This window comes from Chlorocebus sabaeus, chromosome 3 (genome assembly GCF_047675955.1).
Source record: "Chlorocebus sabaeus isolate Y175 chromosome 3, mChlSab1.0.hap1, whole genome shotgun sequence".
NCBI lineage: Eukaryota > Metazoa > Chordata > Mammalia > Primates > Cercopithecidae > Chlorocebus > Chlorocebus sabaeus.
Window position 1 is genome coordinate 88,942,007 of NC_132906.1, and position 18,969 is coordinate 88,960,975.

Consider the following 18,969-nt stretch of genomic DNA (forward strand, 5'->3'; position numbering starts at 1 on the left):
GCTTGAAAACTATATTTAGTTTTTTTCCTTCTCCCCACTGAAAGTCTTTTTATTCATCGTCACCCAATACCTACCTGCTCTATTAGGTTTTTAATAAACATTGCTAAAGCTTGGAAGATGGAGATTCTGGCTGTTTCAAAATTGTGATTTTTTCATTAATGGAGACATTTTGAGAGTCTGTTTCCCATGTCAAAGTAGGTATGGTTTTTAAATGACCATGCTGCTCTAACTGTGACAGACAAGTAGGATCATTCATCATTATGGTATACATGTGTTGTTACGGACTACATAATGTTTTAGTGGAAGTTTTATTTGCAAGCCGTGTGTGTGTGTGTATGTATGTATATATATACACACACACCATGGTATATAACCCTATCTCCTCATATATGCATATGTATACTTATGAAATCAAATACCTGGCTGGGTGCGGTGGCTCACGCCTGTAATCCCAGCACTTTGAAAGGCCTAATTGGTGGATCACCTGAGGTTAGGAGTTCAAGACCAGCCTGGCCAACATGGCAACACCCCATCTCTACTAAAAATACACAAATTAGCCAGGCGTGGTGACACAAGCCTGTAGTCCCAGCTACTCGGGAGGCTTGAGGCAGGAGAATTGCTTGAACCCAGGAAGCGGAGGTTTGCAGTGAGCAGAGATCTTGCCACTGCACTCCAGCCTGAGCAACAGAGCAAGTTCCCATCTAAAAAAAAAAAAACAAAAAAAACAAACAGAAAAGAAATTAAATACCTGACTGCAGTTCTAAATAAAACAAAATGCAGCTTTCAGTTCTCTGTTGATTTAATGCTTTGAGTAGCAAGAACATTGTAAATTTCATTGTTAGTGAGAAAGAATGTAAATCATGCTTCAGATTAACGTTTTTGACATTGTTCAGATATCAAATACCATATGCCAGTTCAGGTATTTGGCACATGGGTCTGGCATCCAATTGCTTATTTCATTTACTTTTTTTCCCCTGGAAAAATTATGTACTTATTCATTCATATAAAACCTCCTTTCCCCCTCATTCCCTGCCTCTATCCCTCCCTTCTTCCCTCCCTCCCTCACTCCTTTCTTTCCTTCCTTCTTTCCTGTCATTCTTTTGTTTCTGCTATCTGCCTATTTTCTTTTGTTTTAACGACTACAGGTTCTAGTACTTAAAGTACCAAGTCATTGGTAAGAAACCAAATTACTTTTTGTAATGATGCCATTCAAAAGAACAACCTTCACTTACTGTCTTGTGAGAGACGGAAAAGTACTATCCTTTTAATGCGAGAAAAGTTCAGTATAATGTATCACCAAATGTAAATGCAATAAAGAATGACATTGAACTCTATGTTATTTGCCATTTAGCTTAGCAGTACCAACATATTCCAGAAACTGAAATTTCTCGATTGCAGATAAAAAGAATAATAAACACAGGGAAATCTATGCCACACATTTATGAAACAAATATTGTTTTCTTGGTTTTCAACTTGCTTGCGGAAATAATTATTTTAATATTGTAGTTCACTATCCAGTATACGGTAGACACCCTCTACAGGAAAAACTAAAGATGATTACAAAGGAGCAGGGGCTGAACTTACTCATTCAAAATGAACATGTGCACAACCTTAAGCATGCTCAAGTGTGTGCCAGGAAAACTACTACAAAGAATGAATGGATGTGGTGAAATCTGCATCATCAGTGATTGTTTCTGAGCTTGGGAAAGGAGTTGTTGTCTATTTGGATCCTCTGGCTGACCCCAGAAGAAGCTGCTCTGCTTCAACATGTCCAGTGGAAATATTGTGAGAAAGTGGTTACACACTTACAATAATAGATACTAGGTGCTGAAATCATTCTCCTGTAATAAGAACAGATGAACATGACAAGAAAAAGATTCCGCCAGCATTAGAGACTGTTCCAACGCTGGGTGACTTGATGCAGAGAAAGGATTCATTCCCCTTCTCTCCTTACTGTTCCTTCCTCACCTAAATTATCACTTTATATTTACGATGAAGACTGCAGTGTTTCTCCCAACTTTCAAAACCGTTTTGGGGGGCGTACCTCTTATGGAAAGTAATGGTGGTTTTCGTTTTCCAGCTTTTGGTTGGCATTATCTCCAAACAAACGCTAAAACACGGGTAAGTAGAACCTTCTGATCCTCTTGTATTTGTAAAGAACTTTAGTCAGTTCAAAATATATTGAGAAAATGAAAACCTATCTTTTAAGGAATACTGTTTTTCATCATTTTGCTAAGTGTTTAGAAAGAATACTTTATTGTCATGCCAATAAAAGTGAGTGGAATTCACATTTGCTTTGTCATCTTCCTGCAAGATTGGAAACGCCTGTGGCACAGGGAGAAACAGCACGTGGAACGCTGAAGACATGGTGAGACAGCATGTGGAGTGGCCTTACCACAGCAGAGGTAGATAAAGGTCAGAACAGACGCTTTCCTGGCCATTCACTTAGAGGTCATCTGAATAAAATCGCCCTGTGAGCTCTTCCTCAGGAATCTCTTGCAGTCTCAATCCCTCTGCTTCTCGTCTGCCCAGCACCACTGGAATCTGCATTCCACCACTGGTTAGGGATACCAAAGTGCTCATTTCTACAAGTGTTTCAGAGTCAACGATTCCATGCAATTAATGTGTCTCCCCCGAGCCATTCACTTCCTCGGCTTGTGTTCCCAGAAAAGCACGATGTTTCCATAAATTAAAATATGATGCCTATGTGTATGTGTCTGTCCACATGTGAATGTTTTTGCATTTGCAGAAAAAAAAAATTTTAAAGGAACAAAAACGGGGAGAATGTTGCATGTTTGGTGTTTTTTTTTTTTTTGTATTTGCGCAGACCATTTTAGGATTTTCAGTCTCAACAAAACACTATTAAAACAAAGAATCTAGTAAAATATTGTGCATGTACTGCTAAACAATTCTAGCAATTTTATTAAGCAATACCTTTATTATTTTTGAATATTCTTAACAGACTGGAACAAAACATTTTTTTTCAAAACAAAATATGCATACTGTACGCATGTTGCAGGGTTAAGTATGATGCAGAGGTTAAAGTCTGTTTGAACAAAAACAAATGCCCGGGGAAATTTCATAGCTATAAAGTTAATAACTAAATTTTGTTCGCTAAGAGGACCTTTTCTATGGATTTCCTTCATCTCTCAGTCACACTGCAAACTTATCTGAAGTGCACTTCCCAAGTGTAGTTAGAGAATAGGAAGGAATGTAAAATGTTTTTTTTTTTTAATTATTTGTTTTGTTTGTTTGTTTGTTTTTTAAAAACAGCCCTTATTAACTCTTCCTTCCACTGATTCTACTGTAAACTCATAAAAGCCTTTTATAGAAAGCAAATTCATATACACTCAGCAGGTGAAATGTTCCCACAAAGAAAAAAAATACAAACAGAGTGATCAGACCTCTTTTCCTCAACTACCTAGAGCATGTTAGAGTGATAAAGTTTTTGCACATTAATAAAAATGGCTCACCTATTTATTTTTTTAAAAAGAAGTTGTTCCTCTGTGATAATGCAGAATTGCATACACTGTATACCTGGAATAATTTTAAACCATATGTTAGGGAAATACTGGAATAAAATTGTATATATTCTGTATATTGCAGGTGTTTGAGCATTTCTAGTGTCTCTTCCACAACAATAAGGGAGGAAAAGAAGTCCAGATATGTGTCCGCAATCCCTTTGTTCCCTGTAATTACAATGGCCAAAATGTGCTCGTATATTACTGCAACAAAACTGAAATCACAATGAAAGCCCACCTCCATTGTCAAAGGAAAAACTTCCTCACTCCCTGCATCCTGATTCTAGATAGCTGCTCCTGTCCAACTGGACCAGCAAGAAAGGGCTGGGCCACTTGGGGATGGGAACTGGAGCAATACAGTTCATGATAGTGTTTTTTTAAAATTTTTTTCCTTTTATTTTGTTTTCAACATAAAAATGTGTTAACTGTCTGATTCCACCTATTATGGAGAGCACTTGTTTGTTCAGCTAAAAAGGAACTCCTGCCAGGCCCCCTTGGCTCCGCTCTGGTTTGGGTTTGTGCAACAGGGGCTCAGAGGCCCACCAAGTGTGCACACCCGTTCACTGTGGTTACACAGACAGAAGCAAGCGGATGTTGTTTGCTTAGGGGACGAGAAGAGGGCGAGGGAAAGGAAAGGCCGGGAAGGGTATTGGTTCTGTGGGTAGAAGGGAGACTTAGGGATTTTTTTTATTTTTATTTTTTGTTGTTTTCTTTTTTTTGTCTTTTTTATTTTTTATTCTTTTTTTGTTGTTGTTTTTTGCTATACCATGAGGTCATAGCAATCATTCCTCTAATAGAAACTGACAGGACATAAAGACAGAACTATCTGATGAACACACACAATGACTAGAAATATAGAGAGATAGAGACAGTGAAAAGACTTAGTTTACCTCTGAGAAACCATCCCCCAAAATAAATCCTGTATTAACAAGTGCAAAAAATAAACAAACAAACCCAAACCAAAACGAAAGCAAATAAAACCTCCAAACATTAAAACACAGTGTATAAAATGGTGTGAGAAATTTAAAGTCACTTTCCAGCCTTTTAGTCAATAAAAAGCTGTGGTTGTGTCCTTGTTTGGATTCAGGCCCATCTGTTTAAATTTTACCCTAAAGGCCTTGCAATAAGTAATTCGAGGGTAAAAGCACCCAGTTTCTGTTACATGAGACAGCAGTTGCCATTTTTCATGGCGGGCCAGCTGCTGCTGTGGTGACACTCGTCCTTCCGTTACTCCTCATTAGTTGAGTTTTCTTCCAGCGTGTTGATGCCTCCAAAGCTCAGTCCGGCTGTATTCTGTGCTGCCGAGGCTGTGAGCACTGTGTGTAAGAGAATCAGTACAAGAACACACAGCTTGAGTCTGCTGTTGCACAGTCTTGTTGCTGATGACACTGTGAGCGATGTCCTGTGACAGGAGTCACTTTTCTCTACGGTCCCTTTGGATGGGTTATTTGATTTTTCTTCTCTCCTGACGTCACAGCATTCTGGTTCATCATTGGTTAGAAAGGTTTCATAAAGCCCTGTAGGAAGAAGGAAGCAGAGTGTCAGCAGGAAGGAAATACATTTGCGACATAGTAGAGTGAAGCTGTTGCTTTAACATTCTAACCCACACAACCTTACAGGCAATTAGACTTTTTTTAAAGGAAAATCAAGTCAATACAATTGGATAAAGAGTCACCCATGGTCTCAAACCAGTATTGTTAGATTCCTCAAGTTGTTCTTTTATATTCCTGCCAGTCATACCATGAAAGTTCTGGGTTGTTGGGAATACAGAATAGAAGATTTCATTAAGTCAAAGTCAGAACTTGAGGTTCTGGATCAACCTGGAGATCAAGTACATGCAACCATCCTTTCTTCTTTACCAGGAATGTGACCAATTTATGCAATGCATAAACTGACATTAGCTAGTTATGCTGAGTGAAATAAGCAACAGATCATAACGTCATAGCTCTAGGAACCATGTTATCATCGTTTCCTCTCAGAAGCCTCATCAAGTCTTTCTTCTTCCTGTCTGGGAGAATGGGCAAAACCATCTGTGTCCAATGGGTGATCGGGTCATTTTGATTTATTTTCTAAACATTTCTCTTATTTTTCTCCATCTTCTCCATTTGCTTTCTACAGAAGTCTGCCTGAATTGAGGCTTCATTATCTTTTGCTTGGACCATCATGAAGGAGTCTCTCTGCTGTTCATCTTCTCATTTGATCTGTCCTCCAATTGTGCCTATCAGGAATTGTCTGTCTCTGCTTCTCTTGTTCTCTCTTCACTTTTTTCCTCCTTGCTGAAACTCTTCCTTCCCTTTTTCTCTTCTTCCTCTGATAACACACATTGTTATTTTAAAATTGACAGATGCACATTTTAAAACTTTGGAAGTAGTGAACAGAATAAAACCACTGTGTATCTACAATCTTTCCAATCCTTTACCTTGCTGTATTACATAGAATATTTTTATGCAAGCTGTATAAATCATTGTGTATTTTTTTTTCTACTTGACTGAACCATTTATTCGTGGGTGTTAGAATGAACTTTCTAGACATATTTTGTCATATTAATGTCATGCTTGAAAAACTTAAAAATGGGGATAATAGTAGAGTTGTTGTAAGGATTACATGAGATTTTTCATGTAATATGCTTGGTTCAGTGGCTAGCACATAGAAATAACATGAAAATTTGGGCTACTGTGAATAACAATAGTTATCAATGGTATCTCATTGCTTCAACCTAAACAATAAAATCTAGAGATCTCTCCTCTCTCTCCAGGCTCACTGTTTAATGTTCCCACATTCCTGAAGCATTGGCTCGTCCCAGAGCACCCAAGCCTGTATCACTAGCCAAGCCACTGTTTCTTCCTAAAATATCCTCCATCAATTCCTCTACATACTTCTCATTTATCCTCCAAATGTGGTTCAAGTGAAACTCCCTGTATGAAGCTTGTACTCATACCCCTGGGCTATTAGCATTTTGCTTAACCCTTAATTATAGCAATTATTGTTATTTTTCTTTTAATCACAATTGCTCATTTTAATTTCAATTTTCTTATCTGTCAATTTAAAAGCATAAACTACACATTCTTAGTTTTGCATTCTCATGTAGCAGAATGCCTGAACAAAATACTTAATGAGCATTTATTACATGAATAAACTCAATATACCTATTTATTTAATTAAAAAGAATCTCAACTAATATACATTCAATCTTCGGTTTCTTTTAAAGAAATGAACAAGATATCCTTATAATGATGCTTACAATATTCATTTCTTCTTAGGCATTCAAAGGTAAACTTCACCTTCGCCTAGGTAGAATATAAAAAAAAAAAAAACTGAATTAATGAGGTCTTCAGCTCTGACATTTTTATTGTATGATATTTTCTTTTTTCATATAAGACATCTCAGTGGTAGACTAATAATTTATTGAAATATACGTTTCCAATACTACATTCTATAACAAAATGAGTTTACAATAAGATTATAAAAATAGAAATCTAGAAGTCCTTTAGATCAACATTTTAGAATGCTAATAATCATAATATATTTAACAACGTTATGTAAATAAGAAGCTCTTCCAAAGTTGCTCAGAAACTGGTTTGCTGATTTACAACTAAAGTCATCACAGAAAAAAAATAGAAGCAGTTCATTCATGCCAATAAATGAACCCTTCTTTTTGTCTGGCACAGTTAATATTCTTTCTTTTTTCTCTCCTGTCCATCTTTTTAACAAGTTTTTACTCAAACTTATGAATAACACATCTATATTAAGATAAAATAATTCCAGAGTATTTTACAAAATAACAAAAAATCCTCCACCTCCCACATCTCAAATTCTTCTTTCTCAAAGGCAAATATTTCCACATCGTTCAGCTGCTTTGTATTTAGCTCCTTTTCTGAGAATAACATGTTTTATGCTCTTCTTGATTTTTCATTTTTTAGCATTATCTGTAGATTCCCCTCAGGAAATGTGGAGATAAAACATTTATTCTCCTCCTTCTTCCAGCAAATATGCTTCCCACCAAACCCTCACCCATTCCTCCATAGTAACTTTCATACCTGCTGTTGCCTTTACAGTATTAGGATGACATAAATGTAATTCTTAGTTCAACCATGTAGTAAAGTCCAATTTTCTGTCCCTGTACCGCTTCATTTTTTTTCCTACAGATAATACTTGTCTTGTTATGTTCCCTTTTCTAACTAATTCAACCCAAATGCATTGCCAGTTCTTTCATTTGCATCAGGTGTTCTATCAGTTCTTTTCTGAAGAAATATCTCTTGGAGCCTCCCACTGTCTGGACTGGTTGCCGTCATGCCTGATGAGTTTCTACCGCTCTGCGCACTGCAGTGCTGGATCCCCTGTTCCCTGTATCCTGTGCCTCATCCCCTTCTTTCTCCTTTTGGGGGTTTACAACCTCTAGTGCCTTCAGTAGGAAAAGCTCATGAGGTGAATTTCCAAGATGCCATATGCCTTAAAATGTGTTTATTCTACCTCACATTTAATTGATTTGGCTGGGTATGGAATTCTAATTTAGAAATGATCATTCTTCAGATTTATTCAATCACTGGTCCTATGTTTGGCTGTTGGACCTTCAGAACTTGTCCTTTAATTTTCTTACCTCTGCTGTTAATATTTCATATTACTTCATCCCTTAACTCTAGTTTCAGGAGAATTTGGTGAGTTTTCACGGGATATAATTTCACTGAATTTTGCTTTTTTCCCTAGGATTAAGTTCCAAGAGTTCCTTCGTGTTACCTGAATGTTGCTTTTTGAAGCAACTGTTCTTATTTTGTGATGACCATGTTGATGTTTTTTTCACTCTGAGATATCTGAGATATTTGGGGTACCCTTATTTGTTGTGTTTCATTCCGTCTCTGAATAAATTCCCTCCATTTTCTCTGTGTTGCCACCTTTTGTGTTTGTCTCTTGTTCTTCTCATGGAAAACACCATGCATTTCTAGTTGTCTGCACAAAATGAAAAGGACAGGAAGTCTGGGCACCTAAGGAGGACTGTGGCCGGTGAGCCGCACTGTGAGATGACATGCCTGAATGGTTAGGATGGAGAAACTTTTTTATTTTATTTATTTATTTTTTTGAGATGGAGTCTCTCTCTGTCGCCACGCTAGAATGCAGTGGCGCCATCTCGGCTCACTGCAACTTCCGTCTCCCAGGTTCAAGTGATTCTCCTGCCTCAGCATCCAGAGTAGGTGGGACCACAGGCTCCCACCAATATGCCTGGCTAATTTTTTTGTATTTTTAGTAGAGATAGGGTTTCACCATGTTGGCCAGGATGGTCTAGATCTCTTGACCTGGTGATCCACCGCCTTGGCCTCCCAAAGTGCTGGGATTACAGGCGGGTGCCACCGTGCCTGGCCAGCATGGAGAAACTTTTAAAATTCTGTCTTTAGGTTGATCAGGCTCCCCAGAAAAGTCTATCCAATATCCATCCAGGAAGCAGAAGGCCAGGGAGCAGGAGGGGGCAGCAGGATGGGCTGGGGGAGTCTCAGCTTCAGGGTGGGGGTGTGCATTGGATCCTGGTGGTCAGGGTGGTCCCCTCCCCTGAAGTCCTACTGTTGCTCATATCAACAACCTTTTGTATGTCACCTCAAAAAGAAAAAGTTTCCTCCAGAAAGAAATATGTCCCCAGTCTCTGGGATGGGAATAGGGAATGGGATTTGGGGACCTGACTGCCTCTTAAAACTGACTTCCACCCAGTCTTCCTTATTTTGCCTTTTCTTCCATTGCATCTCGTGTTGTCAATCCCTGAGTCTGGATGTAAATCGAACTGACTCTGTTTCCTCTCTGTTGCTTCATATTACTTTTCCTAAGTTTCAGCAAATCTGTTAGTATGCACATCGACTTTCTAATTTCTAAGAGGTTTTGATTATTATCTCCTTACCTATTCTTCGATTCTTTTGGATTTAAGCCATAAAACAATCTTTTTGGTTGGGACTGCCTAGAAAATTTTCCAGCTCTTTTTTCTACATCATTCTTCTCTGCCTTGAATTCTGACAGATGCCTTTTTCTCTGTCAAATGCATTTCTGAGTACGCAAGGACATGCAGCCTTCTAAGGCCATTATTTCTTTGACTTACATAGAGTCACTGGGTCACTTAAGCAGATCAATGACATCCTTGGGACCTGGGGGCACAGACTCCTCCTGCTCGGAGTGCTATCTACAGAGGGTTTCACCCTGCATGCCTCCCAGACACTGCCGTTGGTTGAAGTCAGCAGCCTTGACCTATTTCTCAGGCCCTGGGCAGCCTCCAAACAAGGGAGGGGTCCCAAGGCTAGGCCTACTTGACTGAAGTCAAGACATCTCTCAAGGGCCATCCGAGCTTCAGATTTTTTCCCTCTACCAAATTTCTCCTTCTTCACCCCATCATAGGTAGCATGCCTGAGAGTTCTCCTCCAAAAACCACCTGCACACAGATAACCTGCTGGGGCAAATCTCCTAGGAAATTTTCCACCTACCTACAGAAATGACTTTTTCCTCAGCATTGAAGAAACTATAAAAACATATTTCCAAGTAAGAATAATTTCTCAAACAAGAACCTCCGTGCACAAACAAGTACAATTGCACAAATTAGCATTAGGAAAAAACAAAAGCAAATTTTCTGGGTAGTGAAATGTTGTTCTGATACATTTTGCTTATAAGCTGTTCTATTTGAAATCTCTAGTGAATCAGTTTGACATTACAGTACCAACCTCACAGAGATTTTTTCTTTTTGAGAATTAAATAATACACATAAATTGTTTAGACCAGTGCATGGCAGGTAAGAAAATCTCACATAATATTAATGACTCATGTTGTAAGTAGAGATAAATAGTAAAATCAGAATTTATTATCAGGGGAATTCCTACCTAGAGGAATCAGACAAGAGAAAGAAGGGCATCCAATTTGACTTATTGGCAAAGAATAAGTCAAACTATTCTTTGTTGCAGATGATATGATTTTGTTTATAAATTTATTTAAATTTATTTTTCTTATATTATCATCCAGCCCCAAATGTCAAAATTTTATATATGGGAAAATCTAAAACTCCACCAGAAAACTGCTAGACCTAATAAATTCAGTAAAGTTACAGGATACAAAATCAACATACAAAATTCAGTAACATTTCTATATGTCATCAGTGAACAATCTGAAAAAGAAATCAAGAAAGCAATCCCATGTATGATAGCTACAAATAAAATACCTACGAATTAACCAAAAAAGTGAAAGATCTCTACAGTAAAAACTAGGCAACATTGATGAAAGAAATTAAAGAGGACACAAAAAAATGGAAAGATATTCCATGTTCATGGATTGGAAGAATCAGTATTGTTAAAATGTCCATGCTACCCAAAGCAAGCTACAGATTCAACGCAATGCCTGTAAAAAATATTAGGTTGGTGCAAAAGTAATTGCAGTAATACCAATAATGTTCTTCACAGAAATAAAACAAAGAATTCTAAAATTTATATGGAAACACAAAAGGCCCAGAATAGCCAAAATTATCCTTAGCAAAAGGAACAAAACTAGAGGAATAACATTATCTGACTTCAAATTGTACTGCAGAGGTACAGTAACCAAAATAGCATGATATTAACATAAAAACAGACATATAGACCAATGGAACAGAATAGAGAACCCAGAAACAAATCCATACATCTACAGTGGAGTCATTTTCGACAAAGGTGGCAAGTACATAAGTTGGGGGAAAGGACAGTCTCTTAAATAAATAGTGTCAGGAAAACTAGATATCCACATGCAGAAGAATGAAACTAGACTCCTATTTCTTGCCATATACGAAAATCAAATCAAAGTGATTTAAAGACTTAAGGGGTCAGGTGCTGTGGTTCACACCTGTAACCCTAGCACTTTGGGAGTCAAAGGCAGATGGATCACTTGAGGCCAGGAGTGTGAGACCACCCTGGCCAACATGGTGAAACCTCATCTCTACTAAAAATGCAAAAATTAGCTGGGCATGGTGGCACAAGCTTGTAATCCCAGCTACTGGGGAGGCTGAGGCAGGAGAATCGCTTGAACCCAGGAGGCAGAGGTTGCAGTGAGTCGAGATTGTGCCACTGCACTCCAGCCTGGGCGACAGAGCGAGACTCCATCTCAAAACAAACAACAAAACAAAAGAAAAACTAAAAATAGAGCTACCATATGATCCATCAATCCTAGTGCTAGTTATATGCCCACAGAAAGGAAATCAGGATACGGAAGAGATACCTGTACTCCCATGTTTATTGTGGCACTATTCGCAATAGCCAGGATTTGGAAGCACCTAAGCGTCCGTTGACAGATGAATGGGTAGAGAAAATGTGGTACATATACACAATGGAGCACTAATCAGCCATAAAAAAGAGTGAGATCCTGGCATTTACAACAACATAGATGGAACTGGAGGTCATGATGTTAAGTGAAATAAGCCAAGCACAGAAAGACAAACTTTGTATGTTCTTGCCTATTTGTGAGAGCTAAAAAATTAAAACGAACTCATAGAGATAGAAAATAGAATAATGGTTACTATAGGCTGGGAAGGGTAGTGGGGGATTGGTAGTGGGGATGGTTAATGGGTGCAAAAATACAGTTAGATAGAATGAATAAGATCTAGTATTTGTTAGTACAACAGGGTAACTACAGTCAACAATGATGTATTGTACAGTTTAATCTAACTAAAAGAGTATAATTGGATTGTTTGTAACATAAAGAATCAATGCTTGAGGGGGTGGGTACCCCATTTACCCTGATGTGTTTATTACACATCGTATGCCTGTATCAAGATATATCAATAATGTTACACCTATTATGTACCCACAAAAATTAAAAATGTTTTGAAAATTAAAAAAATAACACAGCAGAAAAATATTTTCTGAGTTCTGGAGACTGGAAGTCTGAGATCCAGGTGTGGGCAGGGCTATGCTCCCTCTGGGGTTCAAGGGGAGGCTCCTTCCTGGGCCCTTCCCAGTCTGCCAGCCGTCCCTAGAGCTTCTTGGCTGGCAGGCATCACTCTAACTGCTGCTTCTGTCCCCATGTGGCCTTTCCTGTGTGTCTCGGTGTCTTTGCAGTTCTTATAAGACACCAGCATATTGGATCCCAGGCCCACCACAATCTAGTATGGCCTCAATTCAACTTAATAAATTACATTTACAAAGACCCTATTTTCAAATAAGCTCATATTTTGAGGATACCCCATTTAGCCTGATGAGATTATTATGCATTGTATGCCTGTATCAAAATATCTCATGTACCCCATACATATATACACCTACTATGTATCCACCAAACTTAAAAATTAAAAATAAAATAAAATATAGAAAAGAATTTATTAGGAGGGGCTTTAAAGATCCTCTATTTTAAATTATCATTTTTATTTTCCAACTAGTCAAAGGCACTTACCAAAAAGTCCTTATTTTTCACAGCTCAAAACAATTACTCAAGTATAGTCATTACGAATACTATTTAAGCACAAGAAAGTCAATAAAGTTCCTTTTTTCTAAGAAGATCTTAAGGAATCTAAGGAATAAATATTTTCCTTATATTTAAGGAATAAATATTTTCTAAGGAAATCCTTACAATAAAACATGGCATTATTTAAGTACGATCTTTATCGCAGTAATTTACATTTTGACATAGAGTCCAAGAATATATGAGACAAATTTTTCAAATGTTTAAACTAGTAATGAACTTTAAAAAAAAAAACTGCTGAAGCTTAGAAAACAGTAACATAGTCTTTTTCATCTGAAAGAAGAAACTACTGCAATTGGTTTTCTCAATGTTTTTTATTAATGTGAACATGCAGATATATACACACACACAACCTGCATGTAATTTGTGAATCTCATATATAAAAATATGTTTAAAGTGAAATTGTAGCTACGTTGCTGTACTTTGACTTTCCAGTATTTATTTTACATCTGGCATGTTTATTATCAAGTGAGATTATATAAAAATATATGTAGTTATAGTTTTAGAAAGAGGAATTTTTAAGTATTTTCGCCCTCTAGGATAGTTTATATGGCGTGAAATTTATAAAGCATTGTGGATAATGTTTCCTAAAGGTAATTTTCATACCTTTTCAATTTCTTTCATGTTTATTAATCTGTCATGGTTACTTTGCATCAATTTTGATAGTTCATATTTCTCTAAAAATAGCTTGTATATAGGATTAGATTTATTATTATAGAGTTGTGTATAATATTGTCTCATTTTATTTATTTTTTAATTATTTTATTATTATTATTATACTTTAAGTTCTAGGGTACATGTGCATAATATGCAGGTGTGTTACATACGTATACTTGTGCCATGTTGGTGTGCTGCACCCATCAACTCGTCAGCACCCACCAACTCGTCATTTACATCAGGTATAACTCCCACTGCAATCTCTTCCCCCACCCCTCTCCCCATGATAGGCCCCGGTGTGTGATGTTCCCCTTCCCGAGTCCAAGTGATCTCATTGTTCAGTTCCCACCTATGAGTGAGAACATGTGGTGCTTGGTTTTCTGTTCTTGCAATAGTTTGCTGAGAATGATGGTTTCCAGCTGCATCCATTTCCCTACAAAGGACACAAACTCATCCATTTTTATGGCTGCATAGTATTCCATGGTGTATATGTGCCACATTTTCTTAATCCAGTCTGTCACTGATGGACATTTGGGTTGATTCCAAGTCTTTGCTATTGTGAATAGTGCCGCAATAAACATATGTGTGCATGTGTCTTCATAGCAGCATGATTTATAATCCTTTGGGTATATACCCAGTAATGGGATGGCTGGGTCAAATGGCATTTCTAGTTCTAGATCCTTGAGGAATTGCCACACTGTCTTCCACAATGGTTGGACTAGTTTACAGTCCCACCAACAGTGTAAAAGTGTTCCTATTTCTCCACATCCTCTCCAGCACCTGTTGTTTCCTGACTTTTTAATGATCACCATTCTAACTGGTGTAAGATGGTATCTCATTGTGGTTTTGATTTGCATTTCTCTGATGGCCATTGATGATGAGCATTTTTTCATGTGTCTGTTGGCTGTACGAATGTCTTCTTTTGAGAAATGTCTGTTCATATCCTTTGCCCACTTTTTGATGGGGTTGTTTGTTTTTTTCTTGTAAATTTGTTTGAGTTCTTTGTAGGTTCTGGATATTAGCCCTTTGTCAGATGAGTACATTGCAAAAATTTTCTCCCATTCTGTAGGTTGCCTGTTCACTCTGATGGTAGTTTCTTTTGCTGTGCAGAAGCTCTTCAGTTTAAATAGATCCCATTTGTCAATTTTGGCTTTTGTTGCCATTGCTTTTGTTGTTTTAGACATGAAGTCCTTGCCCATGCCTATGTCCTGAATGGTATTACCTAGGTTTTCTTCTAGGGTTTTTATGGTATTAGGTCTAACATTTAATTGTCTAATCCATCTTGAATTAATTTTCGTATAAGGAGTAAGGAAAGGATCCAGTTTCAGCTTTCTACTTATGGCTAGCCAATTTTCCCAGCACCATTTATTAAATAGGGAATCCTTTCTCCATTTCTTGTTTTTCTCAGGTTTGTCAAAGATCAGATGCCTGTAGATGTATGGTATTATTTCTGAGGACTCTGTTTTGTTCCATTGGTCTATATGTCTGTTTTGGTACCAGTACTATGCTGTTTTGGTTACTGTAGCCTTGTAGTATAGTTTGAAGTCAGGTAGCGTGATGCCTCCAGCTTTGTTCCTTTGACTTAGGATTGTCTTGGCAATGCGGGCTCTTTTTTGGTTCCATATGAACTTTAAAGCAGTTTTTTCCAATTCTGTGAAGAAAGTCATTGGTAGCTTGATGGGGATGGCATTGAATGTATAAATTACCTTGGGCAGTATGGCCATTTTCACGACATTGATTCTTCCTATCCATGAGCATGGTATGTTCTTCCATTTGTTTGTGTCCTCTTTTATTTCACTGAGCAGTGGTTTGTAGTTCTCCTTGAAGAGGTCCTTTACATCCCTTGTAAGTTGGATTCCTAGGTATTTCATTCTCTTTGAAGCAATTGAGAATGGAAGTTCATTCATGATTTGGCTCTCTGTTTGTCTGTTACTGGTGTATAAGAATGCTTGTGATTTTTGCACATTAATTTTGTATCCTGAGACTTTGCTGAAGTTTCTTCTCAGCTTAAGGAGATTTTGGGCTGAGACAATGGGGTTTTCTAAATATACAATCATGTCATCTGCAACCAGGGACAATTTGACCTCTTCTTTTCCTAACCAAATACCCTTGATTTCTTTCTCTTGCCTGATTGCCCTAGCCAGAGCTATCAACACTATGTTGAATAGGAGTGGTGAGAGAGGGCATCCCTGTCTTGTGCCAGTTTTCAAAGGGAATTTTTCCAGTTTCTGCACATTCAGTTTGATATTGGCTGTGGGTTTGTCATAAATAGCTCTTATGATTTTGAGATACGTTCCATCAATACCAAATTTATTGAGTGTTTTTAGCATGAAGGGCTGCTGAATTTTGTCAAAGGCCTTTTCTGCATCTATTGAGATAATCATGTGGTTTTTGTCTTTGGTTCTGTTTATATGCTGGATTACGTTTATTGATTTGCGTATGTCGAACCAGCCTTGCATCCCAGGGATGAAGCCCACTTGATCATGGTGGATAAGCTTTTTGATGTGCTGCTGGATCCAGATTGCCAGTGTTTTAATGAGGAATTTTGCATCGATTTTCATCAGGGATATTGGTCTAAAGTTCTCTTTTTTTGTTGTGTCTCTGCCACGCTTTGGTATCAGGATGATGTTGGCCTCGTAAAATGAGTTAGGGAGGATTCCCTCTTTTTCTATTGATTGGAATAGTTTCAGAAAGAATGGTACCAGCTCCTCCTTGTACCTCTGGTAGAATTCAGCTGTGAATCAATCTGGTCCTGGACTTTTTTTGGTTGGTAGCCTTTTATTAATTATAGCCTCAATTTCAGAGTCTGCTATTGGTCTATACAGGGATTCAGCTTCTTCCTGGTTTAGTCTTGGGAGAGTGTAAGTGTCCTGGAAATTATCCATTTCTTCTAGATTTTCTAGTTTATTTGTGTAGAGGTGTTTATAGTATTCTCTGCTGGTAGTTTGTATTTCTGTGGGGTCGGTGGTGATATCCCCTTTATCATTATTTAGTGCATCTATTTGATTCTTTTCTCTTTTCTTCTTCATTAGTCTTGCTAGTGGTCTATCAATTTTGTTGATCTTTTCAAAAAACCAACTCCTGGATTCATTGATTTTTTTGGAGGGTTTTTGTGTCTCTATCTCCTTCAGTTCTGCTCTGATCTTAGTTATTTCTTGCCTTCTTCTAGCTTTTGAGTGTGTTTGCTCTTGCTTCTCTAGTTCTTTTAATTGTGATGTTAGAGTGTCAATTTTAGATCTTTCCACCTTTCTCTTGTGGGCATTTAGTGCTATAAATTTCCCTCTACACACTGCTTTAAATGTGTCCCAGAGATTCTGGTATGTTGTGTCTTTGTTCTCATTGGTTTCAAAGAACATCTTTATGTCTGCCTTTATTTCATTATGTACCCAGTAGTCATTCAGGAGCAGGTTATTCAGTTTCCATGTAGTTGAGCGGTTTTGATTGAGTTTCTTAGTTTTGAGTTCTAGTTTGATTGCACTGTGGTCTGAGAGACAGTTTGTTATAATTTCTGTTCTTGTACATTTGCTGAGGAGTGCTTTACTTCCAATTATGTGGTCAGTTTTGGAATAAGTGTGATGTGGTGCTGAGAAGAATGTATATTCTGTTGATTTGGGGTGGAGAGTTCTTTAGATGTCTATTAGGTCTGCTTGCTGCAGAGATGAGTTCAATTCCTGGATATCCTTGTTAACTTTCTCTCTCATTGATCTGTCTAATGTTGACAGTGGGGTGTTGAAGTCTCCCATTATTATTGTATGGGAGTCTAAGTCTCTTTGTAAGTCTCTAAGGACTTGCTTTATGAATCTGGGTGCTACTGTATTGGGTGAATATATATTTAGGATCGTTAGCTCTTCCTGTTGAATTGATCCCTTTACCATTATATAATGGTCTTCTTTGTCTCTTTTGATCTTTGATGGGTTAAAGTCTGTTTTATCAGAGACTAGTATTGCAACCCTTGCTTTTTTTTGTTCTCCATTTGCTTGGTAGATCTTCCTCCATCCCTTTATTTTGAGCCTATATATGTCTCTGCATGTGAGATGGGTCTCCTGAATACAGCAGACTGATGGGTCTTGACTCTTTATCCGTTTGCCAGTTTGTGTCTTTTAATTGGAGCATTTAGTCCATTTACATTTAAGGTTAATATTGTTATGTGTGAACTTGATCCTGCCAGTATGATATTAACTGCTAATTTTGCTCATTAGTTGATGCAATTTCTTCCTAGCCTCGATGGTCTTTACATTTTGGCATGTTTTTGCAATGGCTGGTACCGGTTGCTCCTTTCCATGTTTAGTGCTTCCTTCAGGGTCTCTTATAAGGCAGGCCTGGTGGTGACAAAATCTCTAAGCATTTGCTTATCTGTAAAGGATTTTATTTCTCCTTCACTTATGAAACTTAGTTTGGCTGGATATGAAATTCTGGGTTGAAAATTCTTTTCTTTAAGAATGTTGAATATTGGCCCCCACTCTCTTCTGGCTTGGAGAGTTTCTGCTGAGAGATCTGCTGTTAGTCTGATGGGCTTCCCTTTGTGGGTAACCCGACCTTTCTCTCTGGCTGCCCTTAAGATTTTTTCCTTCATTTCAACTTTGGTGAATCTGGCAATTATGTGTCTTGGAGTTGCTCTTCTCGAGGAGTATCTTTGTGGCATTCTCTGTATTTCCTGAATTTGAATGTTGGCCTGCCCTACTAGGTAGGGGAAAGTTCTCCTGGATGATATCCTGAAGAGTGTTTTCCAACTTGGTTCCATTTTCCCCCTCACTTTCAGGCACCCCAATCAGACGTAGATTTGGTCTTTTTACATAATCCCATACTTCCTGCAGGCTTTGTTCATATCTTTTTCTTTAGATGTCTCTTCTCACTTCATTTCATTCATTTGATCCTCAATCGCTGATACTCTTTCTTCTAGTTGATCGAGTCGGTTACTGAAGCTTGTGCATTTGTCACATATTTCTAGTGTCATGGTTTTCATCTCTGTCAGTTCGTTGTGGCCTTCTCTGCATTAATGATTCTAGTTATCAATTCTTCACTCTTTTTTCAAGATTTTTAGTTTCTTTGCGCTGGGTACGTAATTCCTCCTTTAGCTCTGAGAAATTTGATGGACTGAAGCCTTCTTCTCTCATCTCGTCAAAGTCTTTCTCCATCCAGCTTTGATCCGCTGCTGGCGATGAGCTACGTTCCTTTGGAAGGGGAGATGCGTGCTTATTTTTTGAATTTCCAGCTTTTCTGCCCTGCTTTTTCCCCATCTTTGTGGTTTTATCTGCCTCTGGTCTTTGATGATGGTGATGTACTGATAGAGTTTTGGTGTGGGTGTCCTTCCTGTTTGTTAGTTTTCCTTCTAACAGTCAGGACCCTCAGCTGT

The 18,969-nt window shown here is 37.9% G+C and overlaps 1 protein-coding gene across 2 annotated transcripts in view; it reads right to left on the reverse strand.

Annotated features, from left to right (window-relative positions):
- Positions 1-4,113: 4,113 nt before the first annotated feature.
- Positions 4,114-18,969, reverse strand: part of NALF1 (NALCN channel auxiliary factor 1) — a 705,934-nt gene continuing 691,078 nt past the window's right edge. Inside the window, exons 3-4 of one of the 2 annotated variants that reach the window (XM_007960859.3) lie at positions 6,763-6,808; positions 4,933-5,038 (exon numbers count right to left, since the gene is read on the reverse strand). In XM_007960859.3, the coding sequence (XP_007959050.3) occupies positions 6,786-6,808 (23 nt within the window). In that variant the 3' untranslated portion in view covers positions 4,933-5,038; positions 6,763-6,785. Of the gene's footprint in view, positions 5,039-6,762; positions 6,809-18,969 lie in introns of both variants that reach the window. The other variant, XM_007960857.3, reaches the window with a different exon arrangement.